Here is a 26,727-nt window from a genome sequence, read left to right as displayed (position 1 = left end):
ACTGTAATGACAATCACACAGGAGTTAGATGTCAGAAACAATTTTTACATTATGTACATTGCAACCTCAATATATATAACAGGAGTATGATCACATTTCCAAAACAAATTATGAAAAAAGTAGTGAACTAGCAGTTTCATATTGGAAACTAGAAAAAGTGAATATTGTATATACTTGTATCTACTGTATATCCTACTGCTGTATTTCCAAGAGGGGAAATTAGCTAAAAATTGTCTGTATATTCACTTTGATATTCTGTATACAGCTGCAGAGTAATTTTTGTAAAAAAACAGGCATTACCGACTAATTACTATACACACCCAGTTTCTCCCCTCAACTAGAGATGCAATAAAAGAGTATCAGTGTAATGCTAATTACAAACAACTATCTCTGGAGGAGAAATACAGCTGCCATTCTTCGAGTGCATCTTCTTCTTCTTCTTTAGTCCTTAGCTGGCAGCTGGGGGAGGCGGTAGGCCACGCAACCAGTATGCTGCTGTAGGTGCCGCAGGGTTTCGGACTTGCTCTGTGATGTTCTTCCATACCTTACGATCAATGGCGTCAGTCCTGGCCTGGTTAAGGTCGAGACGTCGGCTCTTCAAGTCATTTTCCACTTGCTTGGCCCACGTTTTCCTAGGCGCGGTCCATTGGATGCTCCATTGGGTGGGTCGTTGTCTCCAAAGGAGTCTGGATGGTATTCTGTTCGTGCCCATTCTACATACGTGGCCAAACCATCTAAGCCTTCACTTCTGGATTTGGTCAGCAATGGTTGGTTGCTGTTGGCATCTGGCATGGATGGTATCATTAGTGATGCGGTCGCGAAGAGAGATGCCCAAGATCTGCTGCAGGCATCGCATTTGGAATACCTCAAGTTTGTTCAAATCTAACTTGAGACAAATCCATGTTTCCGATCCGTAAAGAAGAATGGGCAGGATCAAAGTCCGGAAGAGTCGGATTTTAGTCTTTGTGGAAATGTTGGTCCTCTTCCACAGACACCATTTGAGCGAGGCAAATGCAGTGGCCGCCTGTCCAATTCTGCTGTGGATTTCCATGGTGGATGCAACTTTCTTCTCCTGGACCAGCGACCCAAGGTATTTAAAGTCCTGCACTTGCTTGGTCCTTTCTTCGAGTGCATCACATTAGTTACGAAGTAAATAAGGTGCCTCCATAGCCAGGTAGGCAGGAGCAGCAGTGCGTAGCACACACACTTCTTGATTAGACTGGGGTTCGAGCCTGTGACTACCAAATACGGAGGATGTGAAAAGGTCAGGGAATGACCACCGCATATCCCCAGAGCAATATGGCTTTAGTTGCTAATGCTCCTAAAAACCAAATAACAAACAAACAAAAGTAAATGTTTGTTAAAAAAAGCATATGACATCCTTTCTTCCTCTAGAAGTTTCATTTGGAAAAGCAAAAACTGCTAAGGGCTAAACTAAGAAAAATATACCTGAACTGACAAGTGATTTATGGAGAAATCACATGACTTTACTTCAGCACTATGATAGGCTGGTTGGTTTGATTTTGATTTAGTTTCTCAAAACACTATAAATTCTAGGGCATCAGAAATAAATACATGGAAAAATTAGTAAATCAGTAGGACTGAAAGTAATGGCCACCAGAAAATAAAATTAAAAATTATAATTAATGATCAAAATTAAAAGTTAAAGATTATCAAAAGAGTTTAGAGTGGTGAAACAAAATGCACTATATTTCATGAGTATAGATTCCAGAAGGAACAGTCTGCAGTTGGATGAAAGAGGAAGAAAAATTGTGTTCGTCATACACTCCTAAAGGATGACGTAGACTTTCAAAGAAAGAAAAACTGACTTTATGAAAACAGTAATGAAGACCAATGCTTATATAAGTGGTTTCTACAGAAGTGTAGTGAAGGAGTGCCAATAAATGGGGTAGTTTTGAAAGCACAGGCACTTAAATTTCATAAGCAACTTAGTTGAGATGATGACACATTTAAAGATACTGAAGGGTGTCTTTGCAGATGGAAGGCTCATCATGGGATATCCCAAGTTAGTCTTCTAGGTGAATCTGTATTGGCACCTCCATAGCTAGGTGGGCAGGAGCAGCAGTGTGTAGCATGTGCTTCTTGATTAGACTGGGGTTCGAGCCCGTGAGCCACCAAATACGAAGGATGCGGAAAGGTCAGGGAATGACCACCGCATATCCCCGGAGCAATATGGCCTTAGTTGCTAATGCTCCTAAAAACCAAATAACAACAACAGCAACAATCTGTATGTGGTGACATTATAGCAACAGAAGTGTTTCCTGAATTTCTGCTTAATGTAATTCAAGATTGAATTCACAGATGAACAGTTGTACAACTGTGACGAAACAATGCTGTACTATAAACGTCTCCCCAACAAGTCACTGGATATTAAAAAGGCAATGAAGTGATACTGAAAACTAACAAAGAAAGAATTACTGTGTTACTGTGTGCAAACTAGACTATATATCACAAACCAAAGCCATTTTGCAATAGTAAAGGTCAAAGTCCTCAGTGTTTCAAGCATGTCAACATGAAATCTCTACCTGTGATTTATAATAGCTCCAATGCTTGGATGACAAGTGATATTTTTGCTTTGTTGTTTGAAAGTGAGTTTTTATCATTGGTAAGATGCCACCAACATTCTAAAAAACTTGTAAAAAAAAGGCTCTGTTACTGTTGGATCACCGCCCAGCTCATCCTTAGCTGATGTCCTGAAATTGAAAAATGTTTCTTAACTAACATCATAACCCCTCCTCACTATCGTGTCTATCTTTTCTATACATGTTGTACTCCCCAAATTCCAATTCTGCATCCCTTATATCTGAATGACACCACATCACTGATATCCTAACAGTATCTGTCTTGGATGTCTTAACAAGCACTTCAAATTCATCAAATTTATTTACTATACTCCTAGTATTGGTGTACATGCAAGTATACATGCACCTGTTCTTAGTCTTAGTTACTCTAACACAGCCCAAGTATTTACTTGTTTCATGACGCCCCCCCCCCCTAGTAGTTCCTGAAATCCTCAGCAACTTGCTTTCCGGGCTGCTGCTCATCCCAATAGAAGCAGTGCAAGAATCATTTCCACCTCTGCCAGCAGCTACTGTTAATCTATTAGTCTGCGAATTCCCACAAGCTAGCATGTAGTTTCCAACTCACCTAATGTTGCCTCGATGGCATCAGGAAATATTCTTGCACCCTTTCTATTTAAGTGTATTCCATCCCTGTAGAAGCAGTCTCTCCTGTTAACAAGCACAGATCGTGCTAAGAAAAATTCTACCCCACGAGTCCTGCACAACCTCTCCAGGGCCGAATTGATTGACAAAGCACTCATCATATACTGCCTCCTATCATGTCTGGGCAGGATTACAGATACTTTCAAATTGAACCCTAACTTGCAATTTTTTTTAACACTTGCCTTTACTTGCTAAGTAAATCCTCAGATCTCCTACACCTAATGTTATTAGTGCCAACATGTACAGCGATATCACATTTTGTGCCCTTAAAAGGTGATATCTGCTCTACGTCATCAATTTTTGCCTCTGGAAAACATACCCTGGTCCTATTCCACCTATTCGTTTTGCACAATATATTTCCTGTTTCCCTGACAATTGAGGCACTGACCATAACTAGCTACTGTGGGATCAGCGCATTCTGCCCTGAAGACTGCTGCTATGCTGCCTGGTGCACAAGAGTGAGCTCTGGTATTGAGTTGGGCAGCTGAGAGCTTGATGGGCCATAAACATATTATAAACTTATTCTTTAGAGAACTTACCAGTAATAATATGTAAAATAGTGCATTAATGTCAAAGTTAGAGAAGTTCTCCAAACGATAACTAGTCTTCATAAAAATTTAGCATTAGCATTAGGAAAGGCACATGATGCAAGAAAGCAAGCTTATATAGCATCAGCCAAAAAAAAAAAAATCCCTTATTTCACCCATCCACTCACTCCAAATGTTTGTCAAGTTCTGCCTTGAATCTATTTAAGCTATCAACTTCTACAGTGACAGGTGGAAGTTTGTTCCAGCAATCAACCACCAGCTGGCTAAAGCCAAACTTCCACACATCTATCCTACAACTGTCTTCCCTAAATTTGAATTTATGCCCTCAGAGAAAATTATTCTGAGCAAGAGGAAGAATCCCATCAGCATTGAGCATGCTCAAACTATTCAAGGCTTTATACACCTCAATCAGATCACCTCGCAGATGCCTAGTCTCCAGACTCTGTAATTTGAAAAACAAACCTTTCCATGAAAAAGCAACCCCTTGTTCCATTCACTAATCTTGTTGCACTTCTCTGTACTCATTCCAGCCACTCTACGTCCATCTGAAGCTGAGGCCTTCAGATGGATGTAGAGTGGCTGAATCAGCTTCTAATACAGTACTCAAGGTGTGGCCTGACCATTATTTTATACAGCGGAGCAATATGGCCTTAGTTGCTAATGCTTCTAAAAACCAAATAACAATAACAATAACTTTATACAAAGGGATAATCACCTCCTTATCCCTGCTAGAAAAATTCCTGTATATCATTTACAAGACACCATGAGCTACTCTTGCAGTCTATCTGCACTGCTCAGAAAACTTCATATCTGCCTGCACAATTACCCTCAGGTCCTTTTGATTCTTTCCCTCTGTCAGTGTAGTACCACAGAGTTGATACGTTACTCTGGGGTTACTGCTTCCCATATGTAGTACTTTACATTTGTAAAGTACTACATATGGGAAGCAGTAATGTAGTACTTATGTAGTACTTTACATTTGTAAAGTACTATATATGGGAAATTTAATTATTGTTTTGGTGTGTGTGTGTGTGTGTGTGTGTGTGTGTGTGTGTGTGTGTGTGTGTGTGTGTGTGTGTGTGTGTGTGTGTGTGTGTGTGTGTGTGTGTGTGTGTGTGTGTGTGTGTGTGTGTTTAATGGTACCTGGGTGTATCTTGCTTTTTAAAGAAAGTTAGGAGTTTTGCCACCTTTATGCTGTAAAAGTTTGAAAGTTATAACTGAGCTCAGTATTCATTGTTTTTGGTGTTATGATACAAAACTTTAAATTTGCTTAATCAGCTGCTTTTTTATCTTACTAGGAAAGGTGTTCACTGTCAGAGAAAAAAATTTTTTTAAATAAAGTCAGTTCAAGCTCCTTTTACAAAATATCATCAGTACAGCAGTGAAGGCAAACCACTTTTCCATCATTTGACATTATGTGCTTTAACCCTTTATGATCTGATTTTGTAGTAGCTGTAACAGATACAAAGAAAACTGAATGGAAAGACAAAAGAACTGTACTTATGCTTTTATACTTTCTATATTATAGAAAGTAGAAAGCATAAGTACTGCATAAGTTGAAACTGAAGTAAAAACAGGAAAAGTAAAGTTTGGGAAACAAATTTTCAAATTTAAAAGCCATTTACTATTTATGAATATACAAAAAATATGGGTGCTGCAGCACAGACCGTTACTCTGCTCTGTCTGCAGCACCAATTGCAGACAGTTTCACATTGATTCTTTCTTACCCTTTAATCATTCTCAAGGCAGTATACTGATAAATAAACTTAGCATTTCTCCTTTATCATTTTTAAATAAGTATTTAAAAATCTCTTACATCCATTCTGTTGTTCTGTTTGTGTCCTTTAGCACTTTAGTTTCTCCAATTTATTCTTGTAATTTTTTTTTTGTGAATAAATTCTGTTTCATTATTTAGTTAAAGTAGTAAATGATATGTTTTTGTTTTTGGCAGTAGATTAATAAGAAAAAATTCCAATCTTACATTAATATAAATATAAATCAATTTCTATATCTTTTTACACCGATTTATCTTCTCATTTTTATATAACTAGGATATAATATTTCAAGTAAATACTGTAGTTGCAGAAAAAGAAAGAGAAATGAGATTGCTGGAGATATATAATAAAGTAGATGCAAAGTCCTCAGCATTTTATAGAGGTAAAAAATTTAAGGTGAGTTGTAAATATTTTCAGTTATGTGTTGTTATATGCCTGTTTAAATCTTTCAGTAAAATAAAGGAAAAAAAATCTTTTCTTTTTTTTTTTTTCTTCAGAAATCAGATCTTCTCTCTAACAATCGTAAACTTCATCATGAAGGAATTTTATCCTGGAAAAGCTCAAGAGGGAAAACAATGGGTGAGATAATTGTTTTGATAATAGTACTCTCATAATTGCATTGAAAGGAAATGGTAGTGTAGCATGGCAGTTGTAATTCATTCCTTGAAATGCCTGGAACTAGAGTGCAGTATAATTCTAGATATGTTCACACTTAATTTCAAAAAAATGTTCTTGTTCACTGAGGGTTTTCGGTGGATGAAAAACTTCCATCTATAATTTTAATAAAGAGATATATTTCAGGGATATTTGATTCTAATCAAGTTATATCCCTTTTTATCTCTTGTGTTCAGTAATTGTAGAACATTGCAGTTTTGTAACACATCCTCTACTTTTATCTTTATTTCAGTTTAAAACTGTTTTTTTATATATATATTTTTTATTTTATTTCTATCCCATGTTTAGCAGTCTGTGTTAAAATCAATTGAAAATCTTCAGAAAATATTTTAAAAAACGTATATGCCTAGTGAAGTATCATGGTTAGAAAGAGAAAAGAGCAAGTTAATAACTTGTGTGATGGGCTATACATGCCTGTTGAAGAAACAGAAAAATAACTTATCTTGTGTATAGTCCTTGAGGATGTCGCACACATTCTCTCAGATATGCCAGACAAGCTGTACTTGCTACCTGGGAGTCTAAAATGCTGATGGAACTGATATTCAGGTGACACTCAAGTCAAGTGGACCCAATTTCGGTGAAGTCCAGATGGTCTGTTACAGCCAAATCCTCTGCTTGCACCTTCATGATGGTGGGACTGTTAGCAATCCTGGGTATAACCCCATGCACAAGCATACTGTGGGTGACCACCCCGGTGTGAACAAATGTAAGCAGGGGTCAAGGTGTAATGCCCACACCACATGGAGGAATGCTGCCCCTCTGTGTTACCAGGCAATACCAGGTGGTAGATGACTCTCATCAACTGGTGCAGTACCACCAGTTTGTTTATTGGAAGCTAGAAGTGGTGGAACCCATGTTTAGTCTCCAGAGCTAAGTTCTGGTCAACCCTTCCCCATTTCTTCCATCATCATGCAGTATGACTGATGACTTTTGAGGTTATGATGGACATCGTGGCGAGATCCAATCTTCCTTACATTTCAAGGGTACAGCTCCAAAACAGTGTTTGCAGGGCGGCCGCTAGTTAGTACATATCTAAAGAGTTACAAATAGGTTCCAGACTGAACCTATTGGTAACTCTTTAGGAGGCTTCCAGATCAGCTAGTGTATAATCTTGCTACCTCTACTCTGCCAGATAGTGACTGGAGGGAGTCCGAGTAGTATGTATGTGCCGGGGGGGGGAATTGTTGAGGCCACGTTATGTCAAGGATCTGGGTGTATTCTTACCATGTGTATGCCATATCCAAAAATTTCATTACTTCATACAGCATGTCTTCCCCACTTTTTCTTATTATTGATATAGTAAGAAAAATTGAATTGCCAAACTAATAGAGTAAACTTATCTCTGAAAAGATCTAAACCTCCCAAACACTTCCTAGTTCATTTTACAAATATACGTGGCCTCAATTCTATTCTCAACGATGTCCATTTCACACTTGCAGTCTGCCAACTCCCATGTACTTTTTCTGACGTAATCTCAGTTATCGGTTGATTCAACAACTGCTCAGCTCACGTGCCCAAATTATTCATTTTATGATTCCTTTTGCCTCAAAAGTAGTACTTATGCATATGTCCGTTCCGATATTCCCTATCAGAGACTGTAATTTGGAATCTCCTCTTTTCGAACTTCTCTGGCTTAAAATCTCTCCCTCTCTCTACCTCATTCTGTCAAATTCATCTGTTGTCTCTGCTGTTCCCAACTCCACTAATCACTTGGAACTCTTTGACTTCCTCTCTTTGCAACTTTCCTAACAATGAGGTAATTTTCCTTGATGATTTTAATTTTCACAACTCGAGCTGGCTTCCGTTTTCCAGTCACACCAGCCCAACTGGTCGAGATGAGGCTTTTGCAATTACTAATGACCTTGCACAGATTGTTCATTTACCTACAAGAATACCGGACAATCCTAACCATATATCCAACACGCTTAATCTTTTTCTCACAAACAACTCTTTTAAGTACACAAGTCAAGGTGAGTGGTCCTTTAGGCACCTCAGATCACAACTTGGTGATTGTCTGATTAGCCATGAGATAAAGGCTCCATTGGAGAAGAGAGGTCTCCGCATATAGTGTGAAACTGTGCACCACTCATTTTAGCACCAGGGTTGAGTCAATGTCTAGTTGGCAGGTTGCCAATAAGCATTCTTTAGAGGTGATAAAATGAGTCAAAGGAATTGCGGAGTGAGCAATGCCGAATTGAACAGTGCACCAAACTTGAATGAAAAAGTTATTAATCTATTTTCAACAAATAAAAGCCAAAGAATGGATTTCATTTTTAAATAAAATTTCAAGATTACCCAAGTCTGTTAATAGTAAGTAATGTTTTGTAGTATTTTTTACTTGCTTATTATTATTATTATTATTACCATCTATGTCTACATGTCTTATAACCAATACAATTTAATGTAGCTTTAAGAAGCAGCAATCCATACATCAGAGTCATGAGCTGCCACTGGTCCACTTGATATCAATGATTCAATTGTTGATGATCCTGCTCAGATAGCTAACAAATGAAATGAGTATTTTGCATCTACATTCACAAATAAGGAGTTATTCAGGGAGGAGAATGCCAGAGGTGAATTAAATTCTGGCAGTGAGCTAGATGATTTTGCAATAACTGAGAGCAAAGTGGAGGAAAAATTATTGAAGATAAACATAAGAAAGGCACCTGGGGTGGATAGGATCTATCCAGTTATATTAAAGGAGGCAGCAAAGGAAGTAAGCAAACCCTTAGCCATAATTATGACAGATTCCTTGAACTCAGGTGATGTACCCATGGACTGGAGAAGTGCAAATATGACCCCAAATCACAAAGGAGGATCAAAGGGGGACACAAGTAATTACAGACCTGTTAGTTTAACTTCTGTTCCAGGGAAATTAATGGAGACACTGTTTAAAGAAGCACTACAGACACAGCATGGGTTTGTTAAGGGGAAGTCTTGTCATAAAGCCTGGTCACAAAGGAACTGGATGCAAAGAATAATTTTGATATCATATATTTGTATCTTAGAAAGGCTTTTGATACTGTTGCACATAGAAAATTGCTGCACAATTTGGAGTAGTGTTGCATTCGAGGCAAGGTTGAGTGGGAGAAGACAGAGTAGTAATCGATGGACACTGCTCTTCGTGGACTAATGTTATTAGTAGAGTCCCCCAGGGTTCAGTATTGGGTCCATTGTTGTTTTCTGTATTTATTAATGATATTGATAATGGTATATCAGGCTTAATGTCCAAGTTTGCAGACAGTACTAAGGTTGGCAGGGTTGTTAATGACACTAATGACAGTACGCTACTGCAACAGTATCTAGAGAAGTTGAGCAGATGGTTTGAGAGGTGCAACTGAAGATTATCATTGACAAATGTCAAGTACTGAATATGAGAAGCAGTATCCCCAGAGTAACGTATCAACTGTGTGGAACTACATTGACAGTGGTAGAGAATGAAAAGGACCGGGGGGTAATTGTGCATGCAGATATGAAGTTTTCTGAGCAATGCAGACAGTCTGCAAAAGTAGCTCATGGTGTCTTGTCAATGATATACAGGAATTTTTCTAGCAGGAATAAGGAGATGATATCCCCTTGTATAAGGCAATGACCAGGCCACACCTTGAGTACTGTATACAGGTCTGGAGGCCTCATTTTAAGATGGATGTAAAGCAGCTGGAACGAGTGCAGAGAAGGGCAACAAGATTAGTGAATGGAACAAAGGGTTGCTCTTCCATAGAAAGGTTTAAGTTTTGCAAAATACAGTGTCTCTAGACTAGGCACCGGCGAGATGATCTGATTGAGGTGTATAAAGCCTTGAATGGTTTGAGCATCCCATCAGCATGCTCAATGCTGATGGGATTCTTCTTCCTCTTGCTCAGAATAATCGTCTGACAGGACATAAATTCAGATTGAGGAAAAGCAGATGTAGGATCGATGTGCGGAAGTTTGCCTTTAGCCAGTGGTGGTTAATTGCTGGAACAAACTTGCATCTCTCACTTTAGAAGTTGATAGCTTAAATAGATTCAAGGCAGAACTAGACAAACATTTGGAGCAAGTGGATGGGTAAAATGAGAAGGGGTTTTTTTTGGCTGATGCTAAATAAGCTTGCTTTCTTGCATCATGTGCCTTTGCTAATGCTAATATTTAAAATAATTAAATGCACTTGGCATAATACTTTAAGAGTTTAATATCTGTATAATATCGGTGTTTAGATACACCATAGACACTCTTAAAAACTACAAAGTAGTTGTTGTGGGCATCATTTGCTCTTTCTCATATTGTGCTCTGCCTTCACGACAAGTTGCCATGATACTGCACTACCTCAAATAAGTAACACTTCACTAATAGAGAAGACTATTGTTACTTATTCTCAGTGAGTACCACCACCCAGACATGTTTCAAGGCTATTGGCCTATCATCAGTGGGTGGGCATGTACCCTAGTATTGCAGACATGACGACCCAGTTGTGAAGTTAATCGCACAATATGAGAGATGCCAAAAGGTGTATAAGATAATATTTAAAATAATGCCCACAACAATTACTTTGTTGTTTTTTAAGAGTGTCTATGGTGCATCTAAACACCGATATTATATAGATATTAAACTCTTAAAGTATTATGCCAAGTGCATTTAATTATTTTAAATATTATCTTATACACCTTTTGGCATCTCTCATATTGTGCAATTAACTTCACAACTGGGTCGTCATGTCTGCAATACTAGGGTACCTGCCCACCCACTGATGATAGGCCAATAGCCTTGAAACATGTCTGGGGAGCCTGGTGTTCACGGAGTTTCCAAGAATGGGTAACAACAGTCTTCTCTGCTGGGGAAGCCTTACCTATTCGAGGAGTTTATGAGTTTTTGAGTGGTGTGAGTTGAAGGAGTTAGTCCCTTTCATTCTTCTACATGTTTCTTTTTCCTCTTCCACATTATCCACTTTTTCCTCTTCCACTATTATCCCACACATATACAAATAGCCTTGAAACATGTCTGGGTGGTGGTACTCACTGAGAATAAGTAACAATAGTCTTCTCTATTAGTGAAGCGTTACTTATTTGAGGTAGTGCAGTATCATGGCAACTCATCATGAAGGCAGAGCACAATATGAGAAAGAGCAAATGATGCCCACAACAACTACTTTGTAGTTTTTTAAGAGTGTCTATGGTGTATCTAAACACCAATATTATATAGCTAATGCTAATGTGCAACAGTATCAAAAGCTTTCCTGAAATCCAAGTATATTATATCAAAATTATTTTTTGCATCCAGTTCCTTTGTGACCAAATCATAGTATACAATGAAATTGGTAAGATAAGATCCCATGCTGTCTGAATTATTACAGCTGTCTTGTCTAGTTGATCCTGCAATACTTCCTCTTTGATCCTCCTCTGTGATTTGGAGATAATTTGCACATCTCCAGTTCATGGGGACTTCCCTCAAGTCCAAAGATGCTCTTTCAAGGGTTTGCTTTCTTCCTTTGCTGCTTCCTTTAATATAACTGGATAGATCCCATCTACCCAGGTGCCTCTCTTATGTTTAACTTCAACAATTTCTCCTCCACTTTGGTCTCAGTTATTACAAAATCATTTAACTTCCTGTTAGAGTTTGATAAACATCTGCCCTTCTCCTCCTTAGATAACTCCTCATATGTGAATGTAGATGTAAAATACTCATTTAGTTCGGCAGCTATCTGGGAATGATCATCTAGACAAACCATTCATATCAAGTTCACCAATCTGATTCATCCAGTTACTTTTAGAGTTTATATAAATAAAGAAGTCTGATATTTTTCTTTGCATCCTTTGCCAAAGATTTTTCATAATCCGGCTTTGCTTGCCTAACCTTCTTTGTGACTTGATAACAGACTAGCTTGTATCTATCATAGGCTTCTATGTCGACAATTTATGTTCATTCCATGCAGTTTTCTTCTCTGCCACGATTCTCATTAGTTCATCTGACATCCATTTGGGCTTAAACCTAAGTAGTATTTCTTAGTTGGAACAAAAATCCTAGTAGCTTCCAAAATTACTTCCTTCAATGCTTCTCATTTAGAATTTGCTGTTGGTGACATCATCACTTGGGCTCACTGTGTAGAACCTAAACAATCTCTGAGACCACTGTTGTCACCTTTACGAAAGCAAAAACCCTTCCCTTTACCTCTGATGGTAGTTACATCTTTAAGTTAATCCCACATCAGTGCACTGTGATCACTGCCACCGTGGTTCCTTTATCTGTAAATTCTTAATGCATGAATAATTACTGCTGATAATCAGATCAAGAGTGTTACTCCCTCTTGTTGCTTCTCTAACATGCTGCTGTAGAAAACAATCATCCAATAAATTCACAAAAGCCTTGCTAGCGTGCGAGTGACCAATTCAAAAGTTCCAGTCTATATCTGGAAAGTTAAAATCCCCCATTATAAGACACTCTGATTTACTGGCCCACTCTATTTCTCTGTATAATTGTTCATTGTACTCAGCAGATTCATTAGACCTTGAACAAACTCCTACTCTAATTTTTGCTTTCCCAGTACTTATGCCACACCAAACTGACTCAACATTGCACTATCCATCTGTGTCAACTGGATGCACTTCCTTAGATTTTATGTGGTTCTTAACTAACAGCATGACTCCTTTTTCTTTCCTATCCTTTCTGTACACATTGTGATCCCCAAATTCCAAATCTGCATCGCTTATATCTGAGTGGCACGACGTTCCTGATATCTCAATAATATCTGCCTTGGATGTCTTAACCAGCACTTCAAATTCATTTACCACACTCCTAACATTGGTGTACATGCAGGTATACATGCACCTGTTCTTAATCTTAGTTATTCTAGCACAGCCCATGTGTTTATTTGTTTCATGACCCCCAACAGTTCCTGAAATCCCCAGCAACTGGCTTTCCGGGCTGCTGCTCATTCCAATAGAAGCAGTGCAAGAATCATTTCCACCTCTGCCTGCAGCTACTGTTAATCTATTAGTCTGTGAATCCCCCATGCTAGCAGTTTTCCAACCCGCTTAACATTGTCTCTATAGCATCAGCAAATATTCTTGCACCCCTTCTATTTAAGTGTATCCCATCCCTTTAGAAACAATCTCTCCTGTTAACAAGCACAGACTATGCTGAGAAAATTTTACCCCATGAGCCCTGCACAGTCTCTCCATGGCCAAATTGATTGAAAAGACTGATCATATACTCTCTCCTATTGTGTCTGGGCAAGAATGCAGACACCTTAAAATTTAACCCTAACTTGCAACTTTTTTTCAGCATTGACCTATATTTGCTTAGTAGATCCACACGTCTCCTATACTTGTCATTAGTGCCAACGTGTACAACAATATCACCTTTTGTGCCATAAAAGATGATATCTGCTCTACAACATCATCAAATTTTGCACAATGTATTCCCTGTCAATAGAGCCACCCACAACAACTAGTTCTCATGGGATCAGCACATTCTGCCTAGGGGATTTCTGCTGCATTGCCTGATGATAAAAAATCAAATCAAAATGATCATGAAAAATCATTGAACACTAAACTTTACATTCGAAAAACATTGGATTTAGAAGAGGATTGGATTTGCACTATATTTAGTGATTTTGTGCAATTTCAAAATTAACAGTATCGCAAGCTGTTATTGTAAATAATGTATACATATAAGGTTCTGTGATTTTAAGGTTAGCTTTCTTGCATAATTTACGAATTTAAAGTTTATATTTAAAGGTTTAAATGTTTCTGCTACATTTGATAGTGTTATAAAGAGAAATGATACCTAAAATCAGTCAGAAACATTGGGCACACCAACTAGTTAAAAATATTTACATTATTTCCTTTGGCTAACTCTCCCCAGATTAATGTGGATTCACTTAGTGCTCTGTTTTTAGGGCCTCATTTAAGGGCACTAAGTGGGAGACACCTGTATTTAACATATATTTAATATATACTAATGCTTCTTTAATTTTAAAGAATCTAACTATCCTAACGATTGCAACTTTATTTCTTTTCCATCCCATCCCTGCAGAAATCAATGCAGTTGTTCTCACAGATGTTGTTGTATTTCTTCAAGATAGTGGTCAAAAGTATTACTTTTCCTCATTGGACAGTAAGGTTTGTGGTTATTTTGATCTCTAATATTCAGAAAAGAAAATTTAATTATATTAACTTTAATTCTGATCCTTTGATAAAAAATAAATTTAAGCATTGTCCAAATGAAACAAAATGTGCACATTTTATTCTGCTTTGAAAATGATTGCAAAATCATTTCAGTTACAGGAGTCCCTCTCCAGCCATGGGTTTACCAACCACGAATTTGAAATAACATGGTTTGAGTAAAACCATGTTCGTATACCAAAATTTTAAAATACACATTTTTTTTTTATATATATGTAGTCTTCTCAAACAAAATAAGTGAACAATTATTGCTCCTGCCCCCTGTATATTTCATTGAGAGGTCTAGAAGGCAATCCTGGTTTTAGTTCATCTGGAACCTTGGTACACATATTTTTAGAGGTCCAAAAAATTGGATCATCACTAATTGCATAATTCCAGAGTCCACTGCAACCTTGGGGACTCTGAAGCAACTGTGCCAATGCATCCTCAATAAATCCTTGCTAGTGCATGGTGCAGAGAGAACAGACTCATTTATATGAATCTGTTCATGTAAATGAACAGACTCATGAGAGCATCCTTAGACTCGAGGGATATATCCCCAATTCGCAAAGGGGGATCTAAAGGTGACACGAGTAATTATAGACCAGTTAGTTTAACTTCCATTCCAGGTAAAATAATGGACTCACTAGTAAAAGATGCATTGCAGGATCATCTAGCCAAGACTGCAGCAATAATTCAGACACAGCATGGGTTTGTTAAGGGAATGTCTTGTCTGACAAATTTGATTGGTTACTATGATGTGGTTACAAAGGAACTAGATGCAAAAAATAATTTTAATATCATATACTTGGATTTCAGGAAAGCTTTTGACATTGTTGTGCATGGAAGACTACTGTACAAATTGGAGCAGAATTGTATTAAGGGTAAGTTGCTACAATGGATAAAAGAGTGGTTGAGTGGCAGAAGACAGAGAGTGGTAATCAATGGACGCTGCTATTCATGGACTAATGTTATTACTGGAGTCCCACAGGGTTCGGTGTTGGGCCCACTGTTGTTTTGTATATTTATCAATGATATTGATGAAGGCATATCAGGCTTAATGTTCAAGTATGCAGATGATACAAAGGTTGGCATGGTTGTTAATGACAGTAATGGCACTATGCTACTGCAACAGGATCTAGAAAATTTGGGCAGATGGGCTGAGAAGTGGCAACTGAAGTTTAACATTGACAAATGCAAAGTACTCTATGTGGGTGGAAGTAACCCCAGAGGAACGTACCAACTGTGTGGTACTACATTTAGGGTAGTAGAAAATGAAAAAGACCTGGAAGTGATTGCGCAGTGAGCTATGAAGTTTTCTGAACAATGCAGACTGGCTGCCAGAGGAGGAGGTCATCAGGTATTGTCAAATGATATACAGGAATTTTTCTCGCAGAGAAAAGGAGGTGATTATACCTTTCTGTAAGACAATGGTCAGGCCATGCCTTGAGTACTGTGTACAGGTCTGGAGGCCTCATTTTAGGAAGGATGTAGAATTGCTTGAGTGTCTACCAAGAAGGGCAACATGATTGCTGAGGGGAACAAAGGGATCCTCTTACCAAGAAAGGCTTAAGTTCTGAAAATTGCAGCAGCTGGAGACTAGGCAACTGCGAGATGATCTGATTGAGGTGTATAAGTCCTTGATTGGGTTGAGCATGCTGAATGCTGATGGAATTCTTCCGCTTGCTCAGATTACAAATCTGAGGGGGCATAAATTCAAATTGAGGAAAGACAGTTGTAGAATAGATGTGCAGAAATTTGCCTTTAGCCAGTGGGTGGTTAATTGTTGGAACAAACTTCCATCTGTTGTTACGGAAACTGATAGCTTAAATAAATTCAAGGAGAAACTGGACAAACGTTCAGAGGGAACGTTTGAGTGAAATTGTTTTTTTTTTTTGGCTGATGCTACATAAGCTCATACACTTGCCTTTTTGCATCACATGCCTCTGTTACTACTACTACTAAATTCCCTTCTCTGAAAAATACACTCATTGGTGCCATATATACCAAAAATCACCAATTTTATTCATAATGCATATTAGAAAATATATAACTCATCTCAGTCCAGATCCTTTTTTTAGCAAAAATGTAATAAATGAAATGTTAAGCAAATATTTTGTAACATGCTTTTATTACTTTCTATTACAAAAAAGGAAAGAAAGGTACATTCACTATAACTTGTGATTAGTTGTTTTAAATATCACATGTAAAATTAGGGGAACTTACAAAAAATGTGAAACTAGAAAAATTTCATTATGCACAATTTATTGACTTAAGTTCAGATCACATGATGCCCATGAAAAATTGTCAGTAGTCCAGATGCAGATTATGGTCCACGAGTGGTGATCCCTAACATATACAGCATTGTGCATGGATATGTCACCACCTCTCTATAGATTTTTGTTTCTGTCTAACATTTGCATTTTTCTAGGATGTATTTCAAACTTGTTTTCATTTCTTGAAGATTACTATGACAGTAAAGTAAATTAGTATTTATTTTATTATGTCCTCTAAAGATATGGTAATTACATGAATACCCATGCTATGTGATAGATATTGTTTGAGTTACCTCCTAACAATATCTATTCTGTGGCCTTCATAAACCTTGCTGTTTCAAAGCACTTTGTCATGCAGTTAAATAACACATTTTTAGATTACGGTATAGTTTAGGGCTAAAGCCTCAGGTTATGTAAATAATTTAACTAATTGTACAAGTTAGTGCATTTACATAATTTCTGTACATAGCCAACTACATAAGTAGTTATAAATTGGCATCATTAAGTATATCTCATATTGTGAATACCTTCACAACGAGTTGCCATGATATTGCACTACCTCGAATAAGTAACACTTCACGCTTTATAACTACTTATGTAGTTGGCTATGTACAGAAATGATGCAAATGCACTAACTTGTACATTAGTTAAACTATTTACGTAACCTGAGGCTTTAGCCCTAAACTATACCATAATCAGGGCCGGTTTTGGGCTGTTAGCTGCCTGCACTGAAATATTTGGCTGCCCCTATCAATGCAGATTGTGAGTAGATTCATAACCTAACCCAATTCATGGGAGCCTACTAGTATGTTTTTATGACAGTTCCATTTAGTTGACAGGGGTAAAAAAATCCATAAAAATATTTGATATATTTATTTTAATTTTATTCAAATCAAAAATGTATAAGATATATAAAACAGAAGTAACAAAATGTACCCATAAAGTGAGAACTGCACTCTTCTTACTTTCTTATTTGCCAATCATCAGTATCTGATAATTGTAAACTTTCACACAATTCCTTTTCTATAGCTAACAGTCCTAGATCATTAAACATTTCTTGAGTCATTGACGTTCTTAAATATGTTTTTACAAGTTTGAGTTTCGAAAAACTCCTTTCACCTGATGCTACACTAAATAGTAACATCAGAAAAATTCTCAAAACTATAAACAGATTAGGAAATGTTGACATCAAGTTATTTTTTGTAATATATGTCAAAGTTTTTTTAATGGGTCTGCAATTCTACTGCTGAAAATTCTATATGTTATCAACTCATTGAAGAGCTGAAGACCATCAATATCCTTAATACTTGTGCTTCCTTTATTAATTTGAAGGGAAACATCTAAATCAAAACAAGATTTTTTAATTTCCTCTTCAGTGATTTCTCCAAATTCACAAAGAAATTTAAATACATTATTACATTCATTTAGATTTTCAAAACTGGATGGAATTTAAGGCTGTATCAAATATATTTACGGTCATGTTTATGTTCCCGTTGTGAATGTTGGTATGACTTCTTAATTTTACGGTAACATTTGTTACGTTATTTTTATGTTTAATTTTCATTGTGAATGGGCCATTAGAGAATACAATATTATTTATTAACAATGCCACGTTTGCTATTTCATCGCCGACCACTATATTAAAATAATATTAAATTACATTTTAATTGTATTCTTTCAAGCTGCCCTAGGGATTGGCCACCTGCGTGCACGCACGCACACACTACACACCTACCAGAACCGGCCCTGACTGTAATCTAAATTACTCCACACCATCAGGCATCTCTCATATTGTGGATTTATATTTTGCAACTGGGTTGTCATCATTGCAACACCAGGGTACCTGCCCACCCACTGATGAGGAGCCAATAAGCTCCGAAACGGTGCCGTATGGGTGATGGTATCTGCCTGAGAATAAGTAACAATAGTCTTCTCCTATGGTGAAGTGTTACTTATTCGACGAAGTGCAATATCATGGCAACTTGTTGTGAAGGTATTCACAATATGAGATATACTTAATGATGCCAATTTATAACTGCTTATGTAGTTGTATGCTTTTGGTTGTTGGGGAATTGAAAACAAGAAAGGAAAACAAGGCAGTTCCAACCTTGGTGGGAATGACAACAGCATTTGAAAATTATTCTCTTTACAGATAATGCAGAAATATACTGTAAAATGAGTATGAGTAACACAGTAAATATGAGAATCCAATATCTACATAAATATGAGAATCTACATCCTTCCTAAAATGAGACCTCCAAATCTCTATGCAGTACTCAGTTGCCTTATACAATGGGATAATCACCACCGTATCCCTATTTTAGACATGTAATATAAAGTGATAAAGTTTTAAATATTCCATATGCATGGTAAGATATACCCAATTCCTTAAGGTAGCAATCCCCCCCCCCCAATTAAGAAATACTCTGCAGCTAGATAGCATTAATATTGGCAAATGATGCAAGATTGTTTGTTTGTTTGTTTGTTTGTTTGGTTGGTTTTTAGGAGCATTAGCAACTAAGGCCATATTGCTCCGGGATATGCGGTGGTCATTCCTTGACCTTTCCACATCCTCCGTATTTGGTGGTGACGGGCTCGAACCCCGGTCTAATCAAGAAATGTGTGCTGCGCACTGCTGCTCCTTCCCACCTGGCTACGGAGGCGCCCAATGATGCAAGAAAACAAGCTTATACAGCATAGGCAAAATAAAATAAAATAAAAAATTCCCATTTCACCTATCCATTCTCCTCCAATAGTTTGTCTAGTTCTTCCTTGAATTTATTTAAGCTATCAACTTCCATAGCAACAGATGGGAGTTTATTCCCACAATCAACAACCCGCTGGCTAAAGGGCAAACTTCTGTACATCTTTTCTACAACCACCCTTCCTCAGTTTGAATTTGTGCCCCCTCGTGTGTAGTCTCAGCAAGAGGACGAATTCCATCAGCATTGAGTATTCTGAATTCATTCAAAGCCTTAAACACCTCAGTCAGATTACCTTGCAGGTGCCTAATCTCCAGATAATGCAATTTGCAAACTGAAGCCTTTCTTGGTAAGGGTACCCCTTTGTTCCATTCGCCAACCCTATTGCCCTTCACTGTACTCGTTCCAGCAGCTCTACATACTTCCTAAAATGAGGCCTCCAAATATGTACACAGTACTCAATTGTCTTATACAATGGGATAATCACCTCCTTATCTGTATTTTAAAAATTTCTGAATATCATTCAGTTTTTCCTGGCAACCTGACTGCACTGCTCAGAGAACTTCATATCTGACTGCATAATTACCTCCTATTTTCCACTATCCTGAGTGTAGTTCCACACAGCTGGTACATTACTCTAGGGTTACTGCTACCCATATGAAGTACTTTTCATTTGTCAATGTTAAACTTCAATTGCCATTTCTCAGCCCATCTGCCTAACTTTTCTAGATCCTGTTGCAGTAGCATACCACCATTACTGCCATTAATCACCCAGCCAACCTTTATATCATCTGCAAACTTGGACATTAGCCTGATATCCCTTCATCAATATCATCAATAAATACAGAAAACAACAATAGGTACAATTCAGAACCCTGGGGACCTCCATTAGTCCATGAAATGTAGTGTCCATTAATAACCACTCTCTCTGTCTTCTCCCAGTCAAAAAACATTTTATCCATAGCAGCAACTTGTCCTTAATGCCACACTGCTCCAATTTGTACAGCAATCTTTTATGTGCAACATTATCAAAGGCTTTCTTGAAATCAAAGTATATGATATCAAAATTATTTTTTGCATCTAGTTCTTTTGTTTCTGCATCATGGTATCCAGTCAGGTTGGTCAGATAAGATCACCCCCTTAACAAATCCATGCTGTGCCTGGAGTATAATTGCAGCCTTCTCTAGCTGATTCTGCATTATTTCTTTAACCAGCAACTTCATTATTTTTCCTGGAACAGAAGTTAAACAAACAGGACTGTAATTACTCATGTCACCCTTTGATGTCCTCCTTTTTGGATTGGGGATACATATTCACATATCTCCGATCTGTGGGGACCTCGACTGAATCGAAGGATGCTCTCATAATTATGGCTAATTGTTTGCTTACTTTATTTGCTGCCTCCTTTAATATAATTGGATAGATCCCATCCACTCCAGGTGCCTTTTTTTGTGTAACTTCAACGATTTCTCTTCTAGTTTCCTCTCACTTATTACAAAATTTACAAAATCATTTAGCACCCTGATAAAGTTTGATAAACTTCGGGCATCCACTTCCCTAAAGAATTCTTCATGTATCAATGTATTTGCAAAATAATCATTCAGTTTGTCAGCAACCCAAGCAGGATCATCAACAGTCAAACCATTGATATCAAGTGGACCAATTTGATTCATCGCCTTCCCCCTTCTATTATTTACATATAAGGAGTCATTGCTGTTTTTCTTTGCATCCTTTGCCAAAGATTTCTCATAATCTGCCTTTGCTTGGCTAACCTCATTTGTGACTGTCATTCATATCTACTAGCTTGTAGATATGAATGACAGACTTGACTACAAGCTAATTTATATCTACCATAGGCTTTCATGCCACTTGATAATTTATATGCATTCCATGCAGTTTTCTTCTCTACCTCAAGTCTGATTAGTTCATCTGACATCCATTTAGGTCTGTACCTTGAAGAGTATTTCTTAGTTGGTATGAAAAGCCTAGTAGCTTCTATGATTAATTCCTTGAATTCTTCCCATTTAGAATTTTCTGATGGTAACATCATCAGTTGATCCCACTGTATAGAATTTAAAAACTGTCCGAGACCACTGTAGTCACCTTGACGAAACCAAAAACCCTTCCCTTTTATCAAAAATTTTTATCAGCATGGGCTGCACTTGTTGATAAAAGGAATCTGTTTTTAGAGCCTCTTTTCATTTGAACAAACTTAATGCAAGGATTTTTGCCAGTACCATTGAGGATAACTTACGGGTTCAGGAAACTGCTAGTTACGTGGCAAATGCTAGTTATATAGCAAATCTATATTAGCAAGCTAATATAGATTTGCATTCCTCTGACGATATAGTCAAAGTAATGCTTGCGCTCACCTCAACAATTCTTGTTTGTTTCCACAACAGCCAATGTTGGTGTGATATTCTAAGGGTAGCAATGTTTCAGATGAGTGGGATGATAAAGCTAGGGAAACAAACCTAAATGACTTCAGGGGGTAAGTCTGGGTTGTAAACCCAGAAGAATACACAGTTTTAACTGTGTCTATGGTAATGCCAGGTTTGTTGTCAATTCAGTCCTTGAGATTATCACAGACATTCTCTCAGATATGCCAGACAAGCTGTACTTGCTACCTGGGAGACTGAAATGCTGATGGGACTGGTATTTGGGTGACATTCAAAGTGAGTGGACCCAATTTTGGCAAAGTCCGGATGGCCTGTGGCAACCAAATCCTCTGCTTGCACCTTCATGATAGTGGGACTGTTAGTAACCCTTGGTATAACCTCCATTCACAAGCATACTGTGGGTGACCATCCAGGTGTTAACCAACGTAAGCAGGGGTCGAGGTGTGGTGCCCACACCACATGAAAAAATGCTGCCCCTCTGTGTTACCAGACAATACTAGTGGTAGATGACTCTCATCAACCGGTGCAATACCACCACTTTGCTTATTGGAGGCTTGAAGTGGTGGAACTCATGTTTATTCTCCAGAGCTAAGTTCCAGTCAACCATTCCCCATCTCATCCATCATGCAGTACGACTGATGACTTTTGAGGTTACTATGGACATCGTAGCGAGATCCAACCTTCCTTACATTTCAAGGGCACAGCTCTAAAACGGTGTTCGAAGGCCAGCCGCTAGTTAGTACACTGGATCAAACTTATTGGTCCAGTGTAGGAGGCTTCCAGATTAGCTAGTGTATAATCTTGCTACCTCTACTCTGCCAGATAGTGACTGGAGGGAGTCTAAGTAGTGTGTATGTGGGGGGGGGGCATTGTCAAGGCCACATTATGTCAAGGATCTGGGTATTTTCTTACCATATATATGCCTTATCAAAAAATATCATTACTTCATACAGCATGCCCCCCCCCCCCTTTTTTTACTATTGAATATACCATGAATTTTCAAACTAATAGAGTAAACTTATCTCTGAAAAGATCTAATCCTCCCAAACACTTCCCAGTTCATTTCACAAATAAACGCGATCTCAATTCTAATCTCAATGATGTCCATTTCTACTTACAGTCTGCCAAAATCCATGTACTTTTTCTGACAGAATCTCAGTTATCAGTTGATTCAACTACTGCTCATCTCATTTGCCCAAATTATTTGCTGTATGATTCCTTTTGCCTCAAAGGTGGTACTTCTGGATATATCCGTTCTGATATTCACTGTCAGAGACTTTGTAACTTGGAATCTCCTCCTTTTGATCTTCTCTGGCTTAAAGTCTCTCTCTACCTCATTGTGTCAAATTTATCTGTTGTCTCTACCGTTCTCCCAACTCCACTAATCACTTGGAGCTCTCTGACTTCCTCTCTTTGCAACTTGACTTTCTCCAGTCCAACTTTCCTAACAGTGAGGTAATTTTCCTTGGTGATTTTAATGTACACAACTCCAGCTGGCTTCCGTTTTCTAGTCACACCGACCCAGCTGGTCGATATGCTGAAGCTTTTGCAATTACTAATGACCTTGCACAGATTGTTCATTTACCTACAAGAGTACCGGACAATCCTAACCATACAGCCAACATGCTTGATCTTTTTCTCACAAACAACCCTTCTAAGTACACAGTCGAAGTGAGTGGTCCTTTAGGCACCTCAGATCACAACTTGGTGATTGTCTCTTCTCCAATGGAGCCTTTATATCATGGCTATTCCCAACCTCGTATTGTTTGGCATTACAAGAATGCAAATGCGATGACCTGCAAGATTTATTTTCTTCTTTTCCTTGGTCAGATTACTGTTTCAAAACTTCTGATGTCAAGGTTTTCTCAGATCATATCAGTGAAATTATTCTTGTAGGAATGGAATCCTTTATTCCACACTCCACTTTAAAATTTCGTCCTTTATCTAAACCTTCTCTCTCCAATAAATTTGCTAAGGTTGTTCAAGAGAAGAATGTTGCATATCGTAATTGGCTTGTTTCCAATTCTTCAGTTTCATTTTCTGCCAACACCAAAGCTCGCAACAATTGTAAAGCATTTACTAAACAGTCCAAACTAGATTTTAAACAGGCTAAGAGTAAAAAATTTGCTTCTTACCCTAATGGTAGCCGAGCATTCTGGTCTCTTGCCAAAGTTATTGGCTGCAACTTTTGCCCACCTCTGTCCAAACCAGATGGTTCTGTTGTCACTTCAGCCTAAGATAAAGCTGAACTGCTAGCATTCCATTTTTCTTCCAACTAATGTATTAATGATCTTGGTAAAACACTTCCTGCCATTCCCAATACGCTCCATTCAATGCCTCATATGGTCATTCGTCAAAAGGATGTAAGAAGGATTTTGACGAATCTTGATGCTAAGAAAGCTCCAGGTCCTGGTGGTATTTCTCCACTTGTTCTCAAAACCTGTGCCCCTGAACTTACTCCTGTTCTTTTCCACCTTTTTTTCACTTTCTTATTCCAAAGGCGTTTTTCCTTCTGCTTTGAAATTTGCGAATATTCCATCAGTTCCTAAAAAGGGTGACAAATCCCTCACATCTAATTATCATCCCATTGCAATTACTTCTACTCTTTCTAAAATAATGAAGAAATCAATTAACCGCCAGCTCTTAAACTACCTGGAAACCTTCTGTCTAATCAACGATCGCCAGTATGGATTCCGTCAGTATCGATCTACTAGTGATATTCTGGCCTATGTTACCCATTTATGGACAAATTCAATGGAAAGGTTCAGTAAAACACAAGTAGTTGCTCTTTACATCTCAAAAGCTTTCAATCATGTTTGGCATAAAGGTCTTCTAAACAAGGTTTCAATCGTGTTTGGCATAAAGGTCTTCTAAACAAGCTTCCATCTTATAGTTTGCCAACTGTTTTTTGTAATTGGTTATCCAGTTTTCTCTCTGATCACTTACTGAGGGTGATGGTAGATGGCTCTCTGACTTCTGCACTAATGCTTGTGTCTCCCAAGGTACAGTTCTATTCCCCACTCATTTCCTGTTGTATATTAATGACCTTCCTCCATTGACTGAAATCCTATCCATAGTTTTGCCGATCATAGCACATTGCATTCCACTTTCCATTTTGAAAAACCTTGCCCTGCTCAAACAACTTCAACTTCTCGGATATCCACTAGCAATTCCTAAATTCCCGATCTCCAGTGGGTCAAAGACAACTTAGTTGATTTCAATCCTTCTAAAACACACTCTTGTCTTATATCTCACAAAAAGGATTCTTCTGCTCCTATGCTTATCTTGGGTGACACTCCGATTTCAAGGCAAAATGATATATCTCTTTTGGGGATTACCCTGACTTCTAATCTCTCTTGGCACAAGCACATTACAAATATTGCATCCTCTGCATCTAAAAAAACTTGGTTTTCTCTTTCACTCTCAGCATTACTTTTCTTTCAAACAGCTGTTCACTCTGTACAAATCACAAGTCCGCCCTACCATGGAATATTGTTCCCCCATCTGGGGCGGTGCCCCCAAAACCTCTCTCAGGCTTCTAGATTTCATTCAGAAGAGGGCAGTTAGGTTAATTAATGACTCATCTCTAACAGAATCTCTTCACTCGCTGTCTCATAGATGTACTGTTTCTGCTGCATGCCTTTTCTACAGATACTTCCACGGGCACTGTTCTTCTGAATTGGCTTCTATAATTCCTGCTCTCTCTTTCAAAATAGTCCAAACACGTGCCGCCACCAGCCAACATCCATTTACTGTCAAACTTCAAACTCACCGAAACAACATTTCATCTTCCTCATTTATTCATTCAACTGCCGTTTTCTAGAACAGCCTTCCTTCACATGTATTTCCTGAAAATTACAGTCTACAGAAGTTCAAGTGTAATGTCAACAAATAACTTTTTTCGTTTTCTCAACCTCCAACCCAAGCACTGTACTAAGTACTACAGGTTCTAACACCTCTCGTGTTACAGGGGTTCGAGTCCATGCCCACCAAATATGGAGTATGCGGAAAGGTCAGGGAATAACCACTGCATATCCCTGGAGCAATATGGCCTTAGTTGCTAATACTCCTAAAAACCAAATAACAAACAAATAATTAGCATTAACAATTACCACATGTTGCAAGGAAGCCAATGACTTATGCTGCACCAGCGGGGGGGGGAAAGAATAAAATTATAATAAGAGGAAATTTTTTTTAAAAAATAATAATTAAAAAAAGAAAACGAAATAAACAACCTATATGTTTCCCTCCTCCCAAAGGTAATTATCCAGCTGACCTTTGAATTTCCTCACACTGTCAACCTCTGCCACCCATGTAGGTAACTTATTCCAGTAATTTAATACTCACTGGCTAAAATAAAACTTCCTGCAATCCAGTCTAAACATCTGTCCCTATAACTTGAATTTATGGCCCCTAGTTCTAGAATTATTTATAACTGCGAAAATTTTGTCCTCGTTCATTTTACTTATGCCTCTCTGAGCCTTAAACACCTCAATCAAGTCTCCACTAAAGTCCCTAGTTTCCAAGCTCCGCAAACCACATATTTGCAGTCTTTCCTCATATGGATGCCCTTCTCACCAGGTGAGTTACCCATCTTTGGACCCATTCAAGAAGCTTAGGTGTGGTCTCCATACTTGAACACAGTATTCCCAGTGTATTGGAGATACATTGGCACCTTTCCAATCCAATGAAATCACCCCCGAGTCCATTGATGCTCTCATAATTAGCCTCAGTGGTTCAGTTCACTCACTTGCTGCCTCCTTTAAGATTATAGGGTATATGCCATCAAACCCAGGAGCCTTCCTCTCCTGGAGGCTTGAAAATTTTTTCTTTAAATAATCATGCAAAATTTCAATATCATTAATTACATATTTTTCAACTTCACTCCCAGAATTTCTCATTGACATAAAGGGTTTTTCTACTGTAAATATCGATGCAAAGTAATCGTTGTTCATCTGCAACCTCCATA

The 26,727-nt window shown here is 38.0% G+C and overlaps 1 protein-coding gene across 1 annotated transcript in view; it reads left to right on the top strand.

Annotated features, from left to right (window-relative positions):
- Positions 1-26,727, top strand: part of LOC150080608 (rho guanine nucleotide exchange factor 18-like) — a 170,890-nt gene that overhangs the window by 36,344 nt on the left and 107,819 nt on the right. The window contains exons 2-4 of the mRNA XM_090380752.1: positions 5,845-5,964; positions 6,066-6,147; positions 14,254-14,339. Coding sequence (XP_090236878.1) covers positions 5,845-5,964; positions 6,066-6,147; positions 14,254-14,339 — 288 coding nt within the window. The remainder of the gene's footprint in view (positions 1-5,844; positions 5,965-6,065; positions 6,148-14,253; positions 14,340-26,727) is intronic.

Source organism: Mastigoproctus giganteus, chromosome 9, assembly GCF_048544385.1.
Source record: "Mastigoproctus giganteus isolate SK-2022 chromosome 9, ASM4854438v1, whole genome shotgun sequence".
In the NCBI taxonomy this organism is placed as follows: Eukaryota; Metazoa; Arthropoda; class Arachnida; order Uropygi; family Thelyphonidae; genus Mastigoproctus; species Mastigoproctus giganteus.
The sequence above is the reverse complement of the archived record's forward strand: the minus strand, read 5'-3'. Positions and strand labels throughout refer to the sequence as shown.